The 26,037-nt window shown below is 42.1% G+C and overlaps 1 protein-coding gene across 7 annotated transcripts in view; it reads left to right on the top strand.

Moving 5' to 3' along the window:
- Positions 1-26,037, top strand: part of PPP3CA (protein phosphatase 3 catalytic subunit alpha) — a 190,338-nt gene that overhangs the window by 7,605 nt on the left and 156,696 nt on the right. Inside the window, exon 1 of one of the 7 annotated variants that reach the window (XM_068681841.1) lies at positions 24,667-24,712. The exons of the other annotated variants lie outside the window; for them this stretch is intronic. Coding sequence (XP_068537942.1) covers positions 24,682-24,712 — 31 coding nt within the window. The 5' untranslated portion in view covers positions 24,667-24,681. Of the gene's footprint in view, positions 1-24,666; positions 24,713-26,037 lie in introns of those variants that run through there. 7 annotated transcript variants of the gene reach the window in all.

Here is a 26,037-nt window from a genome sequence, read left to right as displayed (position 1 = left end):
AGCCTCCACCTTAAAGTCAGTGTTAAAGGTATAGAACCTAGTCTGTATAGAGATTAATCCTGGTGGCAAAGAAAGAAGAAAAAACTCTCCTCAAATATAGTTGCATTAAGCGTTAGCAATATTGATAGCTTTTTTTCTATTTTTCAGATAAGCATATATGGATTGATTAAAATAATTGAAGTTTGCATTTTGGGGTTTTCCAAATCAAGAAGTTCTCCAATGGGATGAAGCAGGCATTGGTATGAAAATGCTGGTATTCTATACCATACTCTTTTTCTCCAGGCAGTCTTTTAGATACATGCGGCTTAGGAGTTCTGTTGCACCATATTCTTGTTGGCCTTGAGTTGTCCTAGCTCTCGCACAGTGTGGAGTTGATGGACTGGAGGGGGAAAAAAAAGGCAACAGGTTTAACCAGAGAATTTATTCAGAATCCTAAAGCCAGGTTACCTTTTCGTGGTGGTGAAGTTCTCACCAACGAAATCAGTAGGAAATCACCCCCCGCAGAGCAAATCGTGCTATAATGTTGGCTCTGATTCTTGCCAATTACACAAAAATACCAAGCCTGCACAGTGTTGCCACAAGAAAGGAAGTGCACTTTGACCTTGTGATTGGAATGGTGAAAATAACACGTGTTAATAATGGGTTATGCAGATGCGATGTTGCAGACGGTCTTTAGCACTCACTCTGGGCATTGTTCAATAGACTTAATTAATAGAATCCCAACTACAGTTTTCTGGCCTAATTTAGTGTGACTAGGGCTTAATTTTTAATTTAAGCATTTGTGAGTGTCCTCATGAAGGTAGGTTATACACAGTTTTTTTTTTTTGTTGTTGTTTTTCTTGCTGGTAGTGACAGCCAAGTAATTGTGTGGCCAGATAAAAGCTAAGTTCCTGAGTTGTTCGTGTTTTGGACTACCCATCATTCTGAAATAAATCTTTAGTGGTCTGGATAAATAGCTCAAGGGGAGAAGAAGAGGCTGAGCTCCTTCTCTCCTTGGTTTTCCTGTTCTTGAGCTTTTTATGTTTCTTTGCTGTGGCTGTATGTTACTTGTTATAACGTCCCAGATCAGTTCATATGCAGCAGGATGTATGTCGTGTATGGTTGCGTGGTAGTCTTTCTGAAGTGTTTGGAGTTCTGGAATTGTTTCTGACATGGAAAACCTGGTGGTAAAGTGAATGCTGGTTTTCTTCAATAAATCAGTGTTTTTATTAGTAACGAGGAAAAAAAGCAGCACAGGGGAAAAAAAAGGAGCTTGGGATGTGTTTCTGGTCTATAATCCTATATGGGTGATTTTGGAGGGGAAAGCACATGGCTAGAGAGAAACATATGCTAATGTATTTTCTCTGGAAATTATATGAAATTGCTTGAAATAGTATATTCCAGGTTCTGCAGAGAGATTTTTTTTTTGTGGGCATACATACTTTTCCCTTAGCTTTTTCTCCATCTGTCAAGGAGTACTGTTCCAGTAGAGAGATGTCTCTGAAAATTCTTTTTTCATCTATCTCTCTATTTTGTTTTTCTATTTTCACATTTTCTTTGCATGTATGTTTGAATCCTTATGGAAGATTTGATTTGGTTCACATATACAGTTAACAAAACAATTAAAAGCTTCGAAATGGGGAAACCCACCCTCTTGCTGGCCTTGGAGAGAAGATATTTCATCATCCACTTTGGATTTGAGATATTGTTCTACTCAGCAAATTTGGAACAAATTTGGCAATTTCTGGCTTATTTCTGCTTTTATTACTGCAGAGACAACTTTAATAATTAAATACCTTTCATTTACAGTGATTTTTAAAGGAATTTAAAGTAATGGACAACTTGAATGCTGAGCCATTCAGACAAAAATTCAGAGCCATTCCCCCAAACACACACACGCAGAAAAACAACCCCAAAACCCACAAACACAACTAAAACATCAAACACAGCAATTTAAATAATTTTTTGGTCTTTTTTTTTTTCCGTGATGTTTGCCAAGTTTCAGTTTGATGTAGATTACAATGGTCATACTGTGTTACAATCTTTGAAAAAGTGCAACTGGTCATTAGCTACAATGACACGAACAGCTGTAGTATTTTATGATAACAGCTGGGAACAATCTAGTTCTCTTCAATAACTTTTTTTTTTATTGTTCCTTTCATGCCATTTTAAAATGAGAAAGCGAGATTATTGTATTTGTTCTCTACTTTACACCAGGGATTTCTTCGTGGGCAATGGTGGCAATTAGGTATCAAAATATCGCATTGCTGTTTGTGACTTGGAGCGCTTCCCTTCGCAGGACCTGTTTCATAACCCGCTGAAATCTGCAGGAGTTGGAATCTTTTCATTAACTTGAGTAAACTGTGAATCAAGTCGTCATCCTGTGACTTACGGTTTTGCTTTTGCTCTTCCTTTTCAGTGCCTGATTTCTGTCCACTGTAAACTGTGTTGTTATATCCGACCTTCTGTGGCTTAGGCAGGACAGCGTTGTCTCTTATTTTCACCCTGAGCAAAGCACGCTCCTGTTTGCAATGCTGTCATCTGGCAAGCAAAAAGTGAGTTGTCTGTGTGGCTCTTTAGCTCGAGCAATAGTTTGTTTTGTTGCTGTGTCTTCAGAAATTGTCTAAAATGTTTTCCATACGTGTGTGAATGTTTTTATCACTAAAAAAAACACATAGGAACCATTCTTACATATAAGTTGTTTTTTTTTTCCTGTGTTCTTCTCACGTGAAAACGAGTTTTATTTAGTAGTGAATGCATCTGGGTTGCCTTAAATAAAAGGTAGTCTGCTTTGCTTAACAGTTTCTCTGTCATAATAGAGTACGTCCTAATATTAAAATCACAGCGGTAGGACGGAAGATGGACATAGCAGATGTGTGTAAGCGCATAATTTTCCTCGTTGGGAGACCTGTAGCTCTGTGCTGCACAAAAATAAGGATATGGGGAGGGGGGGAAAGAGGAAAGCAGGGTGGTGGTAGCTGGTGTGAGCAGCTGCCTGCCTAGGAAGGGGGCCAGCAGCCTCATCAGGTGTGCTGGCCATGCGGCTGGGGAGGTTTGGGAGCAGGAATGAAGACTGCAGTGGGAGAGGGCAGTGAAGCATTACACAGGGAGTCCTGGCTTGCTTAGAAACCGAAAGCACGGAGCTGTTTTGGGAGTGCTTTGCCTAATGAGTTGTTTTGGCTCAGGTGGGTACCTTGGATTTTTAGAGGTGTTTGTGTGCAGCGGGGCGGGCCGCTGTGCCCTAACCACAAGGGAGCTGGGCTGAATCAACAAACTGGCAAAGGCACTTGGTGAAACTTTTTTAGTGATACTTTGTGTGTACAGCCCTAAAGTAGGTTTAAGTTATCTGCGAATGATCTTTGTGTGCATGGTGGTGGTTGTTTTGAGTGTACAAGATGAGGTTACTTTTGGTGGAGGACAAGGAACAGTGAACTACAAAAAAAACAAACTTTTTTCTTTGTTACAAATGGGGATGAGCCTGTGTTCATTTCAGTTAAGGGACTAGCTTTAACTTATGGGTGGTCTTCTGCCCTAGCAGGTGTGAGCAGATGGTGTTTTTTGGTCACAAGATATCCTTAATTTTAACAATTCATCCTTAATATCAAAGTTTGTTTCTCAGTCACTTGCAACTAAAAGGCATGAGCTTTGACAACTTCAGGGTCTCAGGAGGGTTGGGGCTGGAAGGGACCTCTGGGGGTCATCTCGTCCAAGCCCCTGCTGAAGCACATGGGCCCACTTGCCCAGGACCATATCCACCAGTTGAGGTCCCCAACCAGTTTGGGGAGCCCAGAGCTGGACACGCGGGGCAGGACTATGCTATTTCACTCACCATTTGGGTTTTGAAGTGTCACAGCAGGCAGTCCCTGTGTGAAATGTAAATGCAAACAAATTTATACACGTAAAGTTGTTGCACATGAGGGAATAGCATGTCCTCATACCCTCTAACAAGATACTGCTGCTTCTCCAGGGCTCTGAATCCCAGGTGGCACCGGTCTCACACGTAAACAGGACCTGTTTACCACATACACCATATCACAAGAGGAGGGATAGCACCCTTATTAACCCAACTTTTTGTACTTTTTGTACAAAATGTGAACTTGACGTCTTGTATCCTGTTTTCACAGACAATACTTCGCTGTAGGATATTGTTTGTTTAACCTAGGCCTAGCTGTAGAAGTACTGCCAGTCAGAAAGTTACTCTGCAGATACCTTTTTGGTTATAATCCAGTTGCTATGGTTTCTGAATATGTATTAGACTTCTTTTTTTTTCCCTGGCTTTGTGGGAGTTGAAATAGATGGATTTTTTTTTTTTATAGGTAATCTTTGAGAATTTGCCAACAGCCTCCTGGGCTGCATTAGGAGGCACGTTGCCAGCAGGTCAAGGAGGTGATCCTTGCCTTTACTCAGCATGGGTGAGGCCTCACCTGGAGTACTGGGTCCTGTTCGGGGCTCCTCAGTACACCAGTGATGTGGAGCTACTGGAGAGAGACCAGCAATGGGCCATGAGGATGACCGAGGGACTGGAGCATCTCTCCTGTGAGGAAAGGCTGCGGGAGCTGGCGCTGTCTGGCATGGAGAAAAAAAAAAGGCTCAGGGGAACCCAAGAAAATGTTTTTGAGTTACTGAGGGTGTTGTCAAACATAGAAACAGGTTGCCTGAAGAGGCTGTAGAGTCTCCATCCTTGGTGATAACTCAAAAGCTTTCTGGACGTGGTCCTGGGTGACCTCCTCCAGGTAGCCTTGCTTGAGCAGGGGGCTTGACCAAATGATCTCCAGAGGCCCCTTCCAACCTAAATGATTCTGTGATCATCTTTCACTGAGCTCTTTTAAACAGATAATTGAAGCATAGTTTATCCGTTCACAGGCCTTCTGACCAGACATGAGAGAGAGAAATCTTTCTTCCTTTAAAAATGAACAGTTGTGTCTGATAATGAGATCTTCTACAGGAAGAATGCTTTGTGTGATTATGAGGATCCACCATAAAATCCTTACTTTGAAATAACACCAAGATACAATGTATTGGGGAATCATATTTTATTTCTTTATTTCTACAGAAATTGACACATCCATATGTAGATGGTAGTGTGGCTGGCAAAACACTTATATAGACAACTTTTGATGAGTTTCAGAACTTTCTAAGCATTGACGGCTTCAACATTTTGTGGAACTTAAAAAGGGGAGCAGGAAGTATGTCCACTGTAGTTTGCTTTGGGTAACTCTAAGAGAAGTTGGAAAAAGCTTTTATGTGAATTTTTCATAGTCATTACAAAGGCTTCTGACATGATGGCCAGAAAGGTCCGTTTTCTTTCAATTACTGGATGGAAGTTATCTTTTACTAGTCTTTGGTTCATCTGATCTTTTCATAATGGCATGAAGATTAAAACTGAGATTGCTGTCAATCAGTTAAAAAGCTTTGAAAATTGTGATAATGAAAAAGGTTTTGTCTTTCAGATCTGAAGTTCTCTTTGCTGCTTTCTCATGCTTTTTTATTTCCCTGTGAAGGTACACGTTGCCATGCAGGGCTAGTTAGGAAACACCTGAGTACTGTATGTATAAACATAAAATCAAACCCGCAATAAGTGAAGTTACTGGTACTACCCTTATAGAAGTTCTGAGCAAGTTCTCTATGTGGAATTCTTAGATAATTAATCTGGATAATAGCCTTTTTTTGTTGTTGTAGTGGAAACATGGCTTTCTTGCATTGTGCAGTTGACTAGATAGATATATTGGAAGAAAATGATAGGCATTCAGATACTGTAATTTGAAGTGAGAATTGCCTCAGTGCTCGTATAGATCATACTGTATAATAAGAAATGGGACAACATATGAAAGAAGTTTAAATACATTTACTGTCTTTGCAACATACAGAACAAGAACCAGCAAAGGATTTGCTAGTTCAGCTCATACGTCTTTGGCCTAGGAATTTGTTATTAGAGAAGTGTATGTCAGAAGAGTCATTGCTATGGGGAATCTTTTGGTCTCCAAAGAGGGATTCAGGATGTTAAGAGTTGCCGTAAAGGTACTTGTTGAACAAATCAAAAAGGCAACAGGGTGAACACAGGTACTGCAACCTGGCAACTGAACACCCAAGAAGAGCTGAGGAGGTGCTTTGAATAGGTGGAAATGAAGAGCAAAACAAAAAGCCCAACAACCATCAGGTGCTGTTAATGGCATATACACATTTACCGTAAGCATGAATGGATATTCCAGTAGTCTTTCTTCTAGCCATGCTGCAAGGCATTTATTCCTAAATTGCTTTGACACTAATGCCCTCTTCTTTTGTTGAGGTAGAGGCTATGCCAAGAGAAGGCTTGTTATCGAAGTGGGCACCTGTCATAGTCACAAATATTGTACTGGAGGAAATTGTTTCTGTGGGTTATAATCATGAAAAACTTCTCGAGCGAACTGATCTGTTTCCTGATGTGGCGATATATATATATCGGGCAAGGTTAAAAGCTGACTTCAGCTTGGGCCATTCTTAATCTGAAACTATAAAGCAACTCCTTCAGATAAATAATTTTATCAGCAAGTATTAAAAATTCACCAGAGTTTTGCAGGACTTCCAAAATTGTTGCCTGAAGTGTGAACGTAACGAAGTTGTGCAAAGATGAACCCCGGTTCCACAGTGATTCCCCCCAAAATAAAGGGCTGTGTGAGGGCAGTGGATTCTTCCTGTGCCATGATACAGGGCTAGGATTTTAACTGCCTCCCTAAAGGTTTAGCAGAGAAAAACCTGTCTTCAAAGGTGCAAAGTTTTGTCTTTGTTCAAAGAAAATAGTTGGTGGCAGTAATAACGCTTCTAATGCGCACAGCAGCTGAGTGAACGTGAGAAGTCAGTGGGATCAGATGGCGTGTCTAGCCAGACACTGCTACAAAATCTTTTCACAGCCGCATTTTAACTACAGAATGAATCACCTTAGCCTGAATTTTTTAATCTAGCGTCATGGATTATTTTGGTAAGAAGTGTTCATTTCAAGGTGTTCACCTTGCCTCCTGAGCATCAGTCTTTAAAAAAAAGCTTTTCTTATTTAAAAAAAAAAAAATCGTAATGGTGCATTTCTAAACAGTAGTCTATAAGCATGGGAATAATATATGGCAACCATTTTATTGCAGGAGTCGTTGTTGAAAGAAATGTTTTTTAATTTTTTTGCACCTTCTGGACCTGCAAAGTCGTATTTGTTGTTGAGCACCTGCCAAGATTTGTCAGACTCATTTACTGAGGGATGAGTCTTCTGGAAGTTTCGGTAGGCTGGGGATCCAGGGAAGAGCAGGCTGGATTAGTTCTGAAACTTTGAGTGCTGTAGGAGGCTGGGAGAGAGCAGGCTGAATTTATTGCTGGCGCAGTGCTCAGCAGCGGTCAGAGAGGATAGCGCTCAGAGCTAGGGAAAAACACAAGTGGCGTTTGAATTACCTTCCCTTGTCTTCATCAGCCCTTGTCACAAGGTTATCCTTATGCCTTCCATCTGCGAATGCTAATAACGTTGTAAATATTTCCTGCAAGCTGAGGAGACTCTGCTTTTGCATATTTTGAATTAAAAAAGAAGAAAGTTACTTCTGTACTGGCTCACCCTGGCACGCTCTCGTTTGGAACTGTGCTATTTAGAGGCAACTTTACGTGTGAGTAGTTCAAAGGAGAAATCTTTTCATTTGATGTGACCTTCACTTGTGAGGAGTGCTGAGTATGATAAATGGACTGGAGAGCAAGGTTATTTATTCATGTGTGTGCATCCATATTGCATTGTAGAAGTCTCTGAGTGGCTGGTTTCTCCTGAAAGATACCTGAAGAAGAAAACAGGATATGTGTTTGTACCTGGCAGTACTGTAGTACAGTACAGAGCTGTTACTGATATTAGCAGGTGAGTCAGACCTTTAGTTCAGAACTGGAAATAGCAAGCATCCGAGCAGTTCCTATTGAGCTGCAAATACCGTCACATTACTGGTGTGTTTGTGGTGGAACAGCATCCTCGGTCAGTGCACGTGAATGCACTTCTCATGTACTGGTGGTGTAGTGAGAGGAGCAGGTGCTCTTAACCAGAACCAAACCCATGTGTAAAGGAGAGGTTGAAGGCTTTCTGCTGATAACCCGCCAGTTCTCTTTTCAGCCCTTGACTTCCAGTTTAGATGGGGAAATGATGGGGGTGGTTGTATGGCCCGGGAGGTCTCATACAGGCAACTGCATTAATGCTTTGTGCTGTATACTAGCTAGATTTTGACCTTAACAGTTCAGAAAAATTCTTGCATTCTTCACCTCAGAAATTTTCACCTCAGAAAAGACTGAAGTCTCAGGCTGCTAAATCCTACTGAAAATGAATGATTTTCTTCCCGAGTTAACCCAAATGAATGCCTTTTGATTCCTTTTAACAGCAACAACAAAGCAATCTAAAACCAACCAAAATTGTGTACAGCTGTACAGGATCTCTTTTTCTTTGTATGCAAATTTGGACTTGATGAAAAAGAGGATGTTTTCTTGCTTTAGTGACCTTGCTGCTCTAAAGCCTCTGTTAATATGGCCTGTCTAATGTCGTAACCTTCTTCTTGAACAAGAAAACTGATGACTGGAATGCATGTTGTCAACTTCTGTAATCTGGGTACTTGAAATATTTACAGTACCGTGATTACTGTAAGACTTCTTACATATACACACGCTGTAGCATTCTTAAATATTTTCGCCTTTCAAGTCTACTTCCTGGTTTGTCTCTTACAGTAGATTTTTTTGTTGTTGTTTGTTTTTTTTACCTAAGGTGTTTGGCAAAATGAATCAAATACAAACTCCTTGACCTCCTGGCTGAGGATCCATGTGGATGCTTAAAAGATTTCCTGCTGAGGCAGGTGGGAGGAAGGAGCAACCGTGCAAAGCCTGAAGCTTTCTTACAGGCCTCAAACCCCCTCAAGCACCTCCTGAAGCTGCCAAGCTCTGTACCAGGGAGTTTCCAAAACGTTTTTGTGGATCCAATGAAGGGCATTGAGCAGCAGGGGGATAAATCCTGCTCTGCTGGCGAGGGCTCTGTGCTCGGACAGCCACCTCAGGTGGCTGGGGCTGACCTATGGGTTATTGCCCAGCTGTGTTATTTCCAGGAGGAGCAGGATGGAAAGGAAATTCAGGGCTTGACAGGCCAATACGTCTCCTTCCCATTGTGCTGAGCTGTGAGCAGTTGGTGTCACACCTGACTGAAAAAGCTTTGTTCACAGCAGCAGCCTAAGCTCCTTGTTTCAGACCCTGGTAGTTGGCCCAACGGGAAGCTTATTGCGTAGCCCCAAACTACTACAGCTGTAATCTTTCTTGCCTGCAGGGCAAAGTTCATGGAAAAAAAAACTTCTAAAACCTGGCTACAAACGCATTTAATTGAATCTCATATTTTAAACTGGGCATATCTTGGAGGGAGTCCAGGGCGTGAAACTGGAGAGGATTTGGTGGCAGTAATAGATGATGTTCTCCTGTAACTGGATTGCCAGGCATCTGTTTTCTGCCCCGGAGGAGGCAGTGCAAAAGAATGTGCCCACCCAGCGATAGGCAAAACTTTGCTCTTGGGTTGCTCCTTGCTGGGGATCTTTCAGACACGGCTGGAGTGTAGAGCTCTGCAATGAGGCTTTTGGAAGTGGTTTTAGTCCTTTGGCATGAGAGGAGTGCCCACAGCAAGAAGATACGGAGTTGGCTTTTTTCTTCTAGTCTGAAATTGTGCAGCCAAGTCCCTCTTTTTCCACTGGAATTAAGGGTGGTCCTAGATGTTATGCTCTGTGTTATCTGTGTAAGACATGTTTATCTTTGGCTTTCCCTTCTCTCCTGTAATCTAGCAATTTTCTTTATGAAATCTAGGTGCTTTGGTGTAACTCCTACCCAAATGAAGCATGCTTTTTGCTTGCCACTCCCTCTGTGGAAAGGCCGAGAGTTTAGATACCAGTTTGCAGATGATGATTGTTGTTTAATTCAGCTCAGGTTTTATGGCAAGAAGGATGATGCAAGAAGAAGAAGCAGTGAAGAGAAGATAAGTATAAATAGAAACAAGTCATGCCTGGATATACAGTGATCTGACTTCTGTCTTCCTTCAGAGATTCTCTGGTCGTGTTTGCCTTAGTCACCAGGTCTTCACTCCCTGTCTGTGGAGTTAGTCTTCCCTAACAGTTGTTCACCTCTGTCTGAGAAATTTCTATTTTTCAGTTTTTTATTTAGCAGTCTACTCCCTTCTCCAAAACATCTCTTGATGGAGATGTACATAAACTACCTCAAGGTTTTCTTAAAGAATAGTGGAAGCAAGCCCACTTGTTCTCCCAGGAGGAAATCTCAGTGAGGTCAGTCATATTCCTTTAGCTTCTCTTTTGGTTTTGTTCCTTCCTATGCCTTGTAAAACAGTCAGGAAGATTTCTCATAAATCACTTTTAATTTCCTCTTGTACAGAATACAATCCATATTGGACTTTTATTTTTCTTACAATAAATCTACCAGAAATTGTTGTAAGGGCTTAAAAAAAAAAAAAAGAGCCAGGTGTTACAAACATATCTGATGTTTAACCTCAGACCTTTTTGTTATTGGTCTTGCATTTGCTTGATCCCTGTGTGGTTAAGTTATTGGCTCATGGAATAGGTAATTAGGGTTCACCTTACCTGTATAGCCATTGGTTATTTTGACCTGATTTAAAATATTAAAAATTCAAATACATATTTAAGTAACTCTTGTGGGCATCTTTCTTTGTTTACAGAGTATTATTTGGGTTTTCAGGCGTTTTGGGGTTTTATTGAGGGGACCATGAGATTAACAGAAGTGTTGCATGGAGAGAGAACTTCAGAAAGGGGGAAGAGGGGAAAGAATAGACAATAAAATGTTTTGTTCTCTACCTTTTTTTTGTGTTTTGTTTTCATTTTAAGCCCAGTGAGAAGGGGGAAAGTTATATTTTTCGGTTTCTAGCTCCTCTGTTACATATTGGAATCCTCCTGCTGTTCTCAATACAAGTTACTGAAAGGAGAAATGGATCAGGTGGCCTGGGTGGGAGTTAACACACCCTGGGATCCACAGCAAATTCTGAAAACGCGCGGTTAGTTACTGGAGTTTGTTGTGTGACATTGCACATCAAAGTAAATGACAACAGAAATAGTATTTTTCTATGCTGTTTTTTTTTTTTTTTTCTTTACCTTCTCTGAAACACAGAAGAAATTCTTATATCTCTAAGTCCACATGTGCTCAGCAGCCTTCCCATGGTCTTGCAGGAAACCGGCAGTGTTTTGGCCTCTTGAGTTGCAGCCCGGTGCCTCAATCTGTTGTGTCAACGCTGCTCGAAATAGTGGTGTCTGGTGCTACCTGTGTGACAGAGCAGTTCGGTCTGGCACACGCCCGCTTTGCCTGTTGCTTAAGTCGAAGCACGTATTTTATCCTCTAGGAACACAGTCCTGCTCTCCCCAGCCAGGATTCCAGAACAGAAGCAAGGGTTGATCTTTAAATGAGAGTCTGAATCATTGCAGTGAAGCCTGGACTTTAAATACATTCAGGTGTCCTTGCGTTTTCAGTAGCAAATCTCTTTTCCAGAATGGTCACAGTTAATTTTTATTCCAATTGGAAAAAAAAAAAAAAAGGAACTTGCTACTTTTTTTTTTTAACTTTACTTGACATTTTAGGATGGAAAGCAGTTGAGCTGCTCACAGCACAATATTTGAAGGTTTGCAATGTATATTTAGAGTCTGTTGCTTTTTTTTCACAGCAGCTTTTGTTTTTGATGTCTCTAACTTGGTCCAAATCCAGTCTCTCTGGCACGGGGAAGTAGGTTTGAACGGCAGCATGTCTCCTTCAGGCAGTGGCTCAGGTGAGCAGTCGCTGAACTCCCCAAAGGCTTTGCTGTATCTTAAGGCTGTGTGCATCACTGGTATTTCCTCAGACCTTGAGTGTGTTCCTAGGCATTCAGCCAAACATGGAGTATCACAGCCCTTGAAAACTGGTTAGATCCTGGTATAGTGTGCAGTCTTTCATAGGTACTTTGTTTTTATATAGCAGTGACTAATTACAGCAAATGCCGTCTGAAAAGGCTCTTAAAATTTGAGGAAGGTCTTTTTTTTTTTAAATATAGATTTTTCCTAAGGCAAAGTGATTATTCTGTAGAATCTGACTCGTTTGTGGTGATTTTTCTCCCTTAAGAAAATCTACAATAAATTCATAGAAGACCTGTGCATCCAGCATATACTGCTCTCTGTTCATCTAAGGGAGAAAGTATTGTAAGTGCAATCAATTTACAGCATTAAGGAGGACAACTAATAAATAACTTTTTCTTTAATGTTTTCCTTGGGAGGTGGTGACAATTAAAAAAGGGGAGTTTTACTTTTCAAGCAGAAGTTGAAATTGCTATTTGTAAAGTGTGTGACTTCTGAAAAAGGCTACCAAGATTCATGGATCTGTTTGCAGGAAAAATCCTTCTGTGGGTTGGAGATGCTGGCTTAGAGGAGTGGCCCTGTCCAGAGAAGAAACCCTGTCCTATTTTATCTTTCCTTCCACTTTGTCTCTCATTTTTTTTTTTTTTTTCATTCTTAACTGAACGGTGTTGATTTGTGACATGATCTGAAACACAATGAAAACAAAGTGTGTTGACAGGTTGGCATTCACGGAGCTTTGGTGCCAGGAGGCTTTTGGAAAAACACCTAGTCCTAACACGTACAAGGAGTCAGACCAAATACTGTATGGGAGACTGCTTGCATTTTGGTCACTGCAAAATAGGGATGAGTTGTTATGGGTGTTGTAGTTGAGCTGGGCTGTCAGTAGTGTTGTCCTTCTGGGGATGTGGCTATGAAGTAGAAAGGGCTGACTGTGTAGGTGTAGGGTGGGATTCTCTCTCTCTCTCTCTGCATTGCTGTTAAGTTGCAATCATTTTGTGCATTAACCAGCATTTTGTGTGACCTTCCAGTCATCTGAATGTACGCTGAAGGGGATATTTGTGGGTGTTTGTGTAAATCACTCCTGTGGAGGTTTTGCAGTGTTTCATGCAGGAGCAGTATTCCTGAGCGTTAGCATCCCAGATTGGCCATGCACAGAACCAGACCTTTCTTCACTCCTGTCTATTAATAAAGTATTTGCTTCAGCTGTGCAGAGACCGCTGTGCTCTTAATTCGCCTAAGAGCTGATGAGAGCTCTCCAACAGGTAGCAGTGGAAGAAGAAACAGCCTGGCCATGCAGCAGGGCAGAGCGGTGCCTGCTAGGCACGACGGCAGCCCCAGCAGTCCCCGTGGGCTTCTCGCAAGAAAGCCTCCTCGCTGAAAGATGACAAGTTTGCTGTCGGGTCTTCCCACCCCATAGGCTTGTTATCGAGTCAGCTTATCAAAATGGCAGCTGCAACCTCTTTTCTTTTCTTTTTTATTTTTTTACTCACTAACCTGGTTCCTGGTGTGACTCTGGACCCCCTTCTTTTAGATGTGCCACACGAGAGTTTGCTGTGTTGCCCCCTGTATCGGCAGGCAGCCCTGTCTTAATGTATCGGGTAAGCATAACAGTTTACAGAGGGCCGAGGAAATTCACTTAAGGACTGGTAAATATTGTTTGCCTTATCTCTGTTAACCTAAACAATTCCTCTAAATGGCTGCGGGTAAATGATCTCGACTAGCTTCTATGAAAATGAAGTATTTGATTTTAAATGAGTTGAAGAGGCCAGCCAGGGTTTACTTCTCCGTGATGGCAAGTTCTCAAATAAATCACAAAATCCTGCATGGGTGGTCTCAAGGCAGGCTAATTAACTATATTTGGACTCTTAAACTCTGCGATGCCATGACTTCTCTTCCTTATTTTTGTTCCTAAAGGCTTAGTTATTTTTCCAGAAGTGTATGATCTGATGGCTTACAGAAGCTAGCAGGGATTTTAAGAGTTTTAGCCTCCCCTCCGAACGATTTAAGCGCAGAGCTTTTGCAAACATCTGCAAAAGGTTGAAGTATGTTGCGTCGTCATTTCATAGGAGCAGGGCTGGACCAGAAGTTTTTCCTCCTGCTGATGTCTCATTTGCTGCTCTGTGCTCTGCTGAGAGGGTAACTAAGAGATGTGGGGTCTTGGCTGTGAGGAAGATACAGCCCTCAACGTATTCTCACAAAGGCTAGAAGACGGCTTGTTTTCTCAGGGTCTTGCCTAAAGCCAAGTATAAAGTGCTTGTTCAGCAACTTAATGATGTGTTTCTGGTAGTGTTGCCAGGTCTTGTTCAGCTCGTGAAGCCTTGCTGATTATAAAAGAGTTACGGTTCTTTTTATTTTGATTTTAAATCTGTCATCCTCTTGCTTAATCTTTCTCCTATAAAACACCAGGAACCATTGCTAGCCGTTTCCTTGCTTTGCTTGATTTGTGACATCCTTCTGTTTTATGGTAACTTGTTAGAAGTCTGTTTTAAACCTGCAGCCACCTGTCCTTCTGCAGGGATAACAGGTGGCTGCCCGGCATTTCTCAAAGACTTGATACCAGTCACCTGCCAGCCGAGGATGTCTTGGGTGCTGTTGACCTGATATGAGAGGAGGTGATGCTGCCGGTGGCTTGCTTGCTCGCTGACTGCCCAGGCTTGCAGCAGTTGTATCCATGATGCCAGGCAAAAGTCACAGTAACTACTACTCGTAAATATTTATCCTAAAACGAGGGATTTTCAGACTTGTTAGAATATTCGAGATCACATCTGGAGCACATGAAGTATAGGGCTCTATTTGTTATGGATGTGCTATTTCTTGTCCCTTTTAGTGGTTTTTGTGTATTTGAAAATCTGCAGTAACTTCTTCAGAAAGATTTCATTGGGTTGAACTCTTCAGCTTTAACTCACCGAGCCCAATGTATGAAACTTAATATTCTCCAAAGATGAAGTATTTGAAAGAAGTGGTAAGGGTTTTTCTAAAATCACTAAAGAAATAAATCAAAATGCAGTATTTTGTGTGTTGTTTTTTTTTTTTTGTATTCCAGCAAAACCTCCCCACTATGCTGGGAAGTCCTGATGTGATGCAGAGCTGTGCTTGCACAGCAGCAGTTGTCTCTAGGTAGGGAAGTTGCCTTATACATCCTTCTTACAGTATTGTAGCAGCGTTTTTCTCTAGCCATGTGCAGAGCATAGCCTATTGTGACTTTTAAAAACAATTCCTACCGCTTATGAACGCAGCAGTAAAAATGAGGGCTCTGGAAACGGATCCAAATCCGTGTTTGTGGGTGGGAACACATTTTTCTTTTTTTTTTTTTTTTAATCTGGAGTCTTGAGACAAGCAGCTGCAGTGCCTATAGCATGGCTCAAAGGGCTGCAAAATTGAATTAGGCAGACATGCTTCTCTTACTGATATTTAGAAGCCAATGGCTTCCCAAATGCTTTTTGCCTTACCCAGGGAAGTTTTTTTCCACTTTTTAAGGGCTGGAGCATTTGGTCCCTTTGTTCCTAGGAATCTTCTGTAATCCTGAAGACGTCGAGTTAGAGGTTGAAGAGTGGACATTTCCTTCCTGCCTCAACTTTTCTTATCTGCTGTTTTTCATAGGAAGAAAAAAAAAATAAATGTGGTCACTGAGAAGTAAACAAACAAGGAAGTCTGACGGTTTCATGATAATAGTCTAGATGTTTGCTTGTTTTATTCCTGCAAGTTACAGGTGGGAAAAGCTTCACTATTGAGGACTCTGTCCCTGGTTGCAGTTAGTAAAAGGGTAGAGGCAGAAATTAACCACTCTAGCACATTGCAATTTCCCCCTAAAGTTTTGAGCAAAACGTCCTCAGCCAATTGAGTTCTTAAATGCATGGGAAGGTTTCACATGAGTTTGTACATGAAGTTCTCTTAGTTTTGCTTTTCAGGAATACAGACCTGTCCTTCCAGGCTGAGCTTTTTTGCATCAAATGCTCTTCTTAGGGTTCCAAATGACTCAGGCTGAACAGAAGTTACATTAGCCCTAATGATTTGTACCTCATTAGGATTAGTTTTAATATACAGCCTATACGTGACTTGTATGTTTGAAACGATGCACAGGAATGTATGAAATTCCTAAGTCAATGAAACAAAAACGAAGATACTTGGCTGTTCACAAGGCAGCTGACCAAAAGTACTGTTTTCTGCTGGGTTTACAATGGTGTGAGAACCTCTTGTATCCTGTTCTTTAGTCACTGACTTCCCTTTGAAGTACAAAAGAATAATGATAGAACTGGTGATGTCTACTAGTGCGGTATGAATACATTTCAGATGGTGTTTTTAAGTTGGCTAGGTTTTCTGTGGTAACTTGTCGGGTTGGTGGTGGTCAGGTTTTTCTTGACACTGCAGGAAGAAGTATGGATGAAACACCTGTCTTGTTCCTTCACCTGTTTTTGTGTCTGGTTGTGAAGTGGTCCCTTGGGGTGCGATGACAGCAAAAACACCCAGCTGCTGCCAGGCATCGAGTGGGGTGTGCTGTGGTGCTGAGATGGGTGCTCATGCAGTCAGCAGGTTGGATGGGGCCTCAGTAGAGCCCCTTGCTTCCTTTTTTCTAAGCGTAGAGATATTTGGCAAGGTCACAGAGCTGGAAGGAGGAGAATGTGGCCCTTGGGATGCAGCCCCATGTGTTGGCCCTCACTCACAGCATGGGGGCAAGGGGAGAGGAGGAAGATTCGGGGTACAAATGTGGTGCCACATCTCAAATTGGTGAAAGCCTTCTGCTTGGTGTTTTAACGTGTGCATTTCATAGTTGTGTGCAAAGGCCAGGCTCTCGTAGTGGCATCCTGAGGGAGCCTTTGCATGAAGCACGTAATGAATGAAGAAGCTTGGCTCCATCCTAAAGGTGGGGTTTGCATTTCTTTCAGGATGTCTCTCTTGTTGTTCAGTCTGCATAAATACCAGATCTTGTCTTTGCTGTGCTCAATAAAACCTGAATAATTCATGCAATTCCAACTGCTGGTTGAGAAGAAGAAGCAGTGCTCTTGTGATTTTTGTGATTGGTAAGGTGACTACTTGGAAAGAATTAAAATGAAGCTTTTGAAAACTGGGAGTAGAAAAAAAATATTTCAACTAGAAGCATGCTGTTAGCTTTTTTTGCAAGTGGACTTTCAAACCTCGTTAAGCAGAAGTGTAGCGGTAAGAAATAGAAACCATTGAAAAGGAAGGCAGTATTCATGTGTTTCCTGTTTTATCATTATTCTGAGTTTAACTTAATTTGGCAGTGGCAAGATTCACGTGACCTAAAAACATCCTTTTGAAATGAATTTGCCAACTTCCATGACTGTGTTTCGTAGTTCTGCGTTTTGAAGAAATCCGGAGTGCATTTGCAAAGAAGCTTACTTTCATTATGATGCGTTGTATTGCAAATATATCAAATATTGCTTTAGTTCACTTACGGGAAACGAAGCCTGAATGACCTGAAGTTATTTAGCAGGTGGTCCTCGTGTGTTTTGGTGTTTAATTGATAGAAAATGCAATATGTGAACTGTGAAGGGGGAATGCACATTTCTCTTCGTCTATGAATAAAATTGAGGTTTTAATTGCTGTCCTTAGGAGTAGGGTCTATTTTATAAATGTATTGCTCACTTCAGAATGTAATAGCTCTATTGCTATTTTGTCTCCCTTGGTCACTCTTGAATGAAGGAGGGGAAAACTGCACAAAATTTCATTTAAATTATAAAATAGGGATATTGTACAAAGGTTGTTAAAAATACTGGCGTGACTTCCAAAGATCAAGGCTGCTTCTTAGGCCTGCATCGGCCTTCTGGTTACACCGTGACTCTGTCTCGGGACAAGACATGACACCTAGCATCTCTTCCCTTGCCCAGGCTCAGTTTTGTCGTGTTTTCCAACACCAAGAAGCTCAGGGGTGGTGTTGGCAGGGTGCCTGGGTGCCTGCAGCTTGCCCTAGGGTGATGGCCAGCAGTGCCACCCGGCTGGGCTCCCCTGTGGGCTCCCCTGGGTGAAGGAGAGGAGCCCAAATGTGTCCTCTGCAGGGAATCGCAGGGAGCGGGATACTGAGGGAAGGCCCTGAGCTCACCTTATTCCTGTTTTGAACCCAGAAGCAAATCCAGGGCATTGTTGAGGTAAGAAATAGTACCAATAATAGGCATTGAAAAAAAAAAAAAGAGCTGAGCGTTCATGTGCAGAATAGAGCAACAGGAAGATATGCTTAGCTTCTGAAAAGGCTGGCACTTGTCCTACTGAAGTGATCTGTATAATGTTACAGCAGCCTGCTGACACTACAGAATTTTGGTGGATTAAACTGCAGTTTGTTTATATAGGTTATTTTTTTTTTCCCTCTAAGGTTCAGTAATTCCAGTTGAAGGTGTAGGTCTTTCATTAAATAAAATTATTTTCATCTCTGTTTACGAAGCGTGTGTGGTGTTCAGACTGAAGATCAGTTGCTATTTTTGGCCTTAAACAGTAAGTTGTTTTTTTGAGTAACTTCACAAATATGAAATAGCTCCACAGTCAAGAGGATAGCCTACAGATCTACGCAGATGTGTTCTGGCTTTATTTCAAGTGCATGGATCCTTTAGCGTAATTTTATCACCTGTGTCTTTCGTGCGTTTGGGGAGGTTTTTCTCCCCCCTCCCCTCTGTCCCATCTGGGGGAGCGCATGGTTTCAGGAGAGTTGCCTTACATCTGAAAACTTGGCAAGGAGTCGGCGGCTCGTGTAGTCAGCCCCATTCCTAAATAGGGACTTCTCCAGATATCTTTTCGGTTTCTGCTTAATTACCGACTTGTGGCCGCAAGGATGTTTTTAGGACAGTAAATAGGCACACGCACTTAAAAATATGCCCTGTTCAAACTCCGACCGCTGAAGTAATGCTGGCATTCAGGAGTGTATCAACAAACCCGGCGAGGGAAAGAAGTGCTCACAGGGACGGGATGAGACCAGCTCAGTAATGCAGCCGCTGAAGAAATGATTTCTTTCCATTGCCTGCACAACGGCCAGCAACGCACAGTCCACCGAGAAATTAGGCTGAAAGGTTGAGCTAAGCTCAGTGGTTTGCTGTCAGACTATGAAGTTAATTCCTGAAGAGGCTGGCTCAGGTTGTTTACTAGTCAATATTGTCATTATCGTTCATTTGTTACTGTCAACGGGGATAATTTGAGCAGTTTTGGAAGACAAAGCTGGAAGGGATTATAAACAGTTAAGAGGACAGATTTAGAATTAAAGATGATGAATTGGAAAAATGGTCTGAAATCGATGAGACGCAATTTAATAAAGACAACTGTAAAGTGTTACACTTAGGAGAAATCAAATGCACAAAAATAAATGGGCTGGGCAGCATCCTGGCCAGGAAGGACCCAGGAACTGCAGTGGATCAAAGACTGAGTTTGTTAGGGGCAGTTTGTATAGCGCTGAGATTTCATTAGAGCCGTGTAGCTGATAAACACGTCAGATAAATAGCCAAGGAGATAACTACCCTATTGTGCTTAGCGCTGTGTGTTTGCTCTCCGTTTTAGACTTAATAAAGAAGTATGTGGTAGACGGGGGGGCAGGGTTTCAGCAGCAGCAATGAGGATAGGATAGGAGACTTGAAAAACTCAGCCTTTGGGGAAAATTTGAAAGCTCTGAGTTTCTTTAACCTAGAAAACTGAAAGCTTGGGGAATGCCTAAATCTTCAGTGATGTGAAAAGATGGTGTAAGGAAGATGGAGATCAACTCTATTCCTCGTTTCTGTTGAGGCAGAGATGAAAACAAATTGTTTTAATTTGCAGTGGAGGAGATCTTAGATTATGCAGAACCGAAATCTTCCAGCACTGAAAATGTTTTTAGGACTGAAGGACGCTCTCCAGAGGCTCACAGATGGATGCACTGACACCGTTGCAAAGATGTACAAATTAAAGCTGACCTAAATAGGTAGCAGCCCCTCACCCCCCGCCACGGTGCGGCACAGGAAAGGAGATCTCAGCTGGACTCAGAGCAGCGGAGGGGTGAGTTAACCCCATTAAGAGCCTGTGCTCTCAGCCTCAGAGCTGCACTGACGTAGCCAGGGATATCTGGTTCTGCCGATGTGGCTGCCCTGGGTGCTTCTGCTGAGAGTTACGGAGGTGCCCTGAAGATGCCAGAGCCTGCCCTGGGGGCAGGGGCTGGTATAGCCAGGGCTTCTCAGCCTTTTTAGTCCATCCCCAGCTTTTTGTATTAAAAATCCTTGTCTTGTTATAATGTTCCCTTCCTGGAGTGAGGAAGGGTCTTCGTGCTTCACTTGTCTCCTGCGGTGCTGCAGCAGTGGAGCGCACCTTGCGAGCTGGGAGGAACAGGCTTAGACGAGTGCCGGAGGGTATTTTGGAGTCCTGGGTTCCTGTCGTTCTGTGTTAAAATGATCAGCTGCGGTTTTCTCTTTGTATAACTCAAGACTGTTTGCAACTGACTGAATCCGAAACCGTAAATCTAGCTTTTTCAGTTGTTTTTTTTTTGATGTTTGTGCAGTAGGGCAGCATCTTTCATCTACCTAGCATTAGCATTAGTAATATTGCTTTTAAGATGTTATTAACACTTATTATATGCTTGTATACAAAGATTATTATTCTCACTTTCTTTCTCCAGTGCTTTGTGAACTGTGTTTGATAAGCTAATGTGATGCACACTCAAACAGCTCCATATTCATGGTGGTCAATCTAGCATTGAATTTATCAGAATAAAATATGCTTCTTTTCTACCTTTTCCTTAATTTCTTTCTTATTATACAGTTTCTTTGGGCTTGGGATTTAAGGTTATTGGGAATTGTGTTGTCCCTTTAGCTTTGGTAAAGCTGTGTCCAACTAGGCAGTGAATTGAAGTTCTGAAGCAAGTGGTAGTTTTATTGCTTCCTTTTTTATTTCTGAAGAGTACAGCATGTACTTCTGGATTCTGTGTGTGTGCAAATGCTTTAATTGGATAGTTTTCATGTTCTCTAAATAGTACCAAGTGATTATTTCTTGGATGTTTTTCAGTTTTATCTAAAGGTGCATTTCAAAGTTAGGAAAATGACTATATGAGGATTAGCTTGCGGCTTTAAAACAAGTCTTGGATTCATAAGAAGCGTTTAGTTTACCAACCTAAAGGGAGGAAAACAGTAGAGCAGGCTGTAGTGTACCCATCTGAGTCGATGCAGAGTTAGATCCTTGGCTAGGTAAATTTGCCTACATGAGACCTGGCGCTGCAGTGGCTAAATTACTTCTTGTGCCTGACCTAGCACATTCAGAATTGGCTTGTGCGTCTCCGTAGGGTTGACCTACCTGAGTCTTGGGCACGTTCCCCAGCCCTGCAGCTGCTATACAGAGAAAAGCAGGCTTCCCTTTGATCTGTGTTTGGCAGGATTGCTTCTTTCAGCCAGCCTATGCTAACGAGTGTCTTTGGAGAATTAGGTGCTACCTGGAATCGCAGGGCTTTTTTATCTTTTTTATTTTCCTGTCCACATCTCTCCAGCTGCGTGGAATACTGGACACAGATAAGCTGTGTACTCCCTTTTTGCTGTGACTTCTACTAGGAGCTGCTTGCACTGATGAGTAAGAGACGGTTTTTCTTTCCTTTTTCCCCCCACTGGCCTTAAACAACAGCACCGTAGATTAAAGCATTAGTTATGTTTGAACATCACAGGAAATAAAGTTCCTGATTATAGATCCTAATGACTTTTGCTTTTTAAATGTAGTTGCTATTTTTGAAATGAATGTCTCATCTCTTGCACACAAAAGGGAGGATAAGACAATTTCAGGGAGAATGAGATGAGCTGTTCTATAGAAGCTGTAGAGCTCTATTTTTTTTTTACCAAAAAAAAAAAAAAAGAAAACCAAACAAGTTTTACTAGAGATTAGCTTTTGATTTCAGTGAAGTTGCTTTCAACTCAGGTGCTTTTTCAAAAAGAGAAAGCAAGTTAAGGAGGGGAGATTAATCTAAGTCTTGTGTGAAGTGATTTTGTATCCTTGGGGATGGAGGCAAGTGCGTAAAAGTGAAATGATGATACTTAAACTCATTCAGACAACAAATTGGCGTTCTAACTGATTGTGTAAGGTGCAGAAGCTAACATTTTGAAACTCTTGTATTCCTACAAATTTGTCACACGATAAGGGCCTAACTTTCAAAATATTCTAAATACAAAACTTGTGTCTTTCTGTCGCGCTTGATGATGGCCATGTGTACAAAATCAAAACATTGGCTTTCAATGTTAAGGCCATTGATCATTTGCATCGGTCTCAAGGAAATCAAGTTAAAAGGCCTCGTGCATAAGGGACATGCATTCCAAGTGATTAATAGGAGGTGGTTGTTATAAATTAGCACAGTGTCATTTCTAGGCTGCTATCATTAATTCCTTGTTCAGGTGCTACTTGAGGAGAAGGGTGCATCTTGTTTGGAAAACGATGTTTTAACCAATTAACATCAGTAGCCTGAATACCACCACAAGTATTTGCATCGTGGTATCTGGGTTGGTTTTCTCTGTGTCTCTTTGCTTCCCTCCTACTCCTGTAGCACGTGTTTTTAACCGAAATTTGCCTAACCTTGATCAAACTCAATTAGACCCTGTGCACAAAGGCCTTCCAGTGCTTGTTTTATTGCTTGTCGTTGATTGTGACTTGTCTGTGTGACTTTTTGGCACGAAATGAAAAGTAGGCTCAATGTCTCTCTTTTCTCTTCAGTGGGGCTTCTGTATCTCTGCTGTGGATATGATTCAATGCTTCTTGCAGCTGCCTCTTCAACTGATTTAAAGATTACGTTGGAAGTCTATCTCACTGCTAGGAGTAAAATTAATAGCGGAAAGGTTTTTCCAGATAGTCCCTAGATCTGTTTTGTGACAGTCATCGAGATGAAGCTTAAATGATAAAGTGACAGGAGGCCTCTAATGAGCTGTTTCAGTGCAGTTTGTCAGTAAGAAGGCCGGTTTCAGCAGACCTGACTACTTCATTTAGTGACTTGCGTTAGCCCACTGCGTTTTAATTTCATTTCCTTCCTTGACAGAATACCTACACGAGTTTATCAGGCAGTTTTCATCAAGTGGAAATAGCTTTGTTAATTTGTTAACGTCACCATTAGGGTTCCCTTTGGTTCTGGTCAGTCCTTCAGTGTGTGAAAGTATTAGCTTCGCTGTTCATGATAGTATCTAAATATTTTTCAGAAAAACTCAAATATTTAGACAGCTGTTTCCTCTATTCAGTACAGCACTAAAGAGGATATTTTTACTATCCTGACACTGTGCTCTTAAACTAACTCATTAATTCATTTGGCTTGTTATTCTTCCTTCTCTGCGCTAAGACAATTGGTTTATGATAGTCTGTTCTTTATTTCCCCACACCGCTCTCTGCTTTGGCTGTGTGAGGCGCAGCAGGTATCTCACCAAGGGATTTGGCGTGCGTAACATCAGATGGCGTTGGAGATGGGACTTGACTTCCCTGAAAACCCGAAGTAATAATGTTCAGTGTTGTAAATTCGGGCTCTGTAAATATTTTATATGCATCTGAAATAAGACTCGCACTGAAGAGCGAGCGGTGTGCTCTTACTAGCACAGGCAGAGCTTAGTGTTGGGTTCTGCACACCAACCCTTCTGCAAATCCCTCCCGGAGCACATCCAGTGCTCTCCATGTTAAGTGAAGGGCATTTGTTCACGTCCGATAGGATTTTACATACCGGCAGTACTTGCTACGCTTGCAAGATGTAAAAAGATGACTTAAATATGGTACATACTTCATTATACCTATTTAAATGCGATGTGTACTTCAAACATGCTTTGTGTCTTCAGCTGGTACATCCTTGCACATCCAAGCCCTAGGTGCTCCTGGTCGAGGTTTGCTTGATCTCCTTAGAGCAGCACTTGCTGTCAGTCCCACTGCGAGCATCGCGTGCTTAATGGCAATGTGTAGTCATGTAGTTACATGGGAGGATTTTTGAACATCTGATTCTATGTATGCAGTGGTAGGAAATTAGCACAGGGCCCTCCAAAATGAGGCCTTCATAGTTAGAAATCTATGTGTTGCGAGGTTGTGAAGCATGGGATAATGTTACTTGGCATGCAATAGATGTGTTTGCCAGAGACTTGTTTTCGATAGCAGATTTGTATGATAGAAGCACGTTTATGTGACTCTGACCTTGTATCTGCTCATCTTCTTTTCCCCTTCAGATAACTTTAGGAACGCAAATTAGGTAGCAAATCTGGGTGCTGGGCTCTGTAGAGTTATCGCGTGGCAGAGGGCGTTCTCCTGGTGGTTATCTCCTTTTGATAAGAATCTGAAAACCCTTGACGTGCAAAGATGACGAAACACTGTGTTGGCAGGTTTCTTCTGAGCAAACTGATGTGAAGCAGTCTCTCTCCTTACCTGCATTTTTTTTTCCTCTTTTTAGAAGGGCTCACTGAAAATATATATTTTTAAAGCCTTCCTCATTTTACTGTTTTCCTCAGAATTCCTTAACTGCCCGTGTTTTCCCCAGGTGCCTATTTATAGGCAGCGTCTCAGTTACTGGGAAGACTCAGCTGGCAGGGCTTGGGGGGGATTCCTGGAGGTGACATCACCCGCTCGGCAAATCAGCCTCCTGCTGGCATGGCGAGGAGGGAGAAACCCTTCCCTGCAGACGAGATGAGAGCGCTTGCAAAATCAAGAGAATACGTGCAAAGGTGGAACATCGTACCTGCTTCTCGCTTCCTGAAGAAATCACGTCTCAAAACTCCCCTTGCAGGCTTGGTCTTGAATTTTTAAACTGTCCACCTACTCCTTCTTTCTTCCTGAAGGCTCCTTTGTATTTCTTTTCAAGTGGAACTTAAAAGCTTTTTTTGAAGCGAGTGGAGGGGAGAATAGATTTTAATTTCCTTGTCTTCCAAGCGATGGCATGTGAGTTGGATGGAACTTGAGATGCTTCATGCTGGCGGTAGATGTGCATTCGGTGGCAGGTAGGGCTGAGGGGGATATGGGTGGTGGTGGTGTCCTCCTGGATGCTCGCTGTTCCCACACATCCACTGGCTAAAGGATATTGTCAGAGGAGGAGGGGGATGTACGTGAGGCACTTAGCTAGCTTATTTGACATGCATATTTTTATATACACAGAAGGAAATGCTTTTTATGGGGAAAAAGGGAAATAAGCGTTTTCTCCTATTCATGGGCCTTGTTGTCTGGGGAAGTCCAAGTACTGGAGGAAGAAGGATAACCTTGTCCCATCTTTCAGGTATGGATTTAGAGCACATAGAGGTGTTGTGTTTTTTTTTTTCTTCATTTTAAAATACAATTCTCAAACCCAAAATGGAATGGGATCCAGCTTTCTGCATTTGAGGTTTGCCTTTGCTGAAGCCCTGGGCGCAGATAAGTGAGCTCAGCAGAGGGGCAGTGACCGCAGAGCAAAAGCAGCACTTGAGCTCTCCAGGATGAATTTTAATTTGCAGTGTGGCAGGACTGGAGCAGCAGCTGATGAGCTGATGAAACCTGAGCAGCTGTATCCCCACTTCTTCACTTGCTTGAGTGTCAGAGGACTTGAACTCCAACCCATCTTCCCCCTCCTTGTCCCCCAGTGGTCCAGTAAGCTCAAGTTTAAGGTAGTGCTGCTTGCTGTAGAGATTTCGGTTGTGGTGAGTCAAGCGATGGACAAAGCTGTAGCTAAAATGCAGAGAAAACTATCACTTAAAAATAATATGCACACAGTGATATGTGCGTTTCAGGAATGTTTGTGCAAGGAGAACGGAGTTTGGAATAGACATTTTAAAGGAAAAAAACTCGATGTGATAGATATTAGGGTGTTTATTTTTTCTTGCAGGACTATAAGAGTAGATGGTGTACATGTACATAATCCAATAGGGGTATTCTGGACGTTACTTACAGGTGCAAGTATGACTCCGTTTCCCTTCCTGATCTGATTGTGTACTGAGGCATGATGTGTTAGGCTTAGGTAGGCAAAAAAATATTAGGAGCGTTTCCAAACTTCAAAATACTGACTATATTAGTGTTTGTCTTCTTTGAAATTAGCAGTTCTTGCATTTTAATTCCTGTGCAAGTCTCCAAAACAGACAGCAGACAGTGGAGGGGAAGAGGTGTTCCCTGCAGTAGCCTGAGGACTCTTCCTGCTCCTGTCATTCCTTTCCTAAAACCAAGGTGAGGGGGGTGAAAAAGCCAATTTCTTAGCCAAAAAATAACTCCTGCCCTAGGAGAGGCCACTGGCCCCTCACCCTGCTTAATGGTGGTGTGGTACCTCCAGCTAGACAGGGTAGCAGATGGGGGAGAGGAAAGG

The sequence above is a fragment of the Anas acuta genome, chromosome 4 (assembly GCF_963932015.1).
Source record: "Anas acuta chromosome 4, bAnaAcu1.1, whole genome shotgun sequence".
NCBI classification, from domain to species: domain Eukaryota; kingdom Metazoa; phylum Chordata; class Aves; order Anseriformes; family Anatidae; genus Anas; species Anas acuta.
Note: the sequence above shows the minus strand (reverse complement) of the source record. Positions and strands in the feature narration are given on the sequence as shown.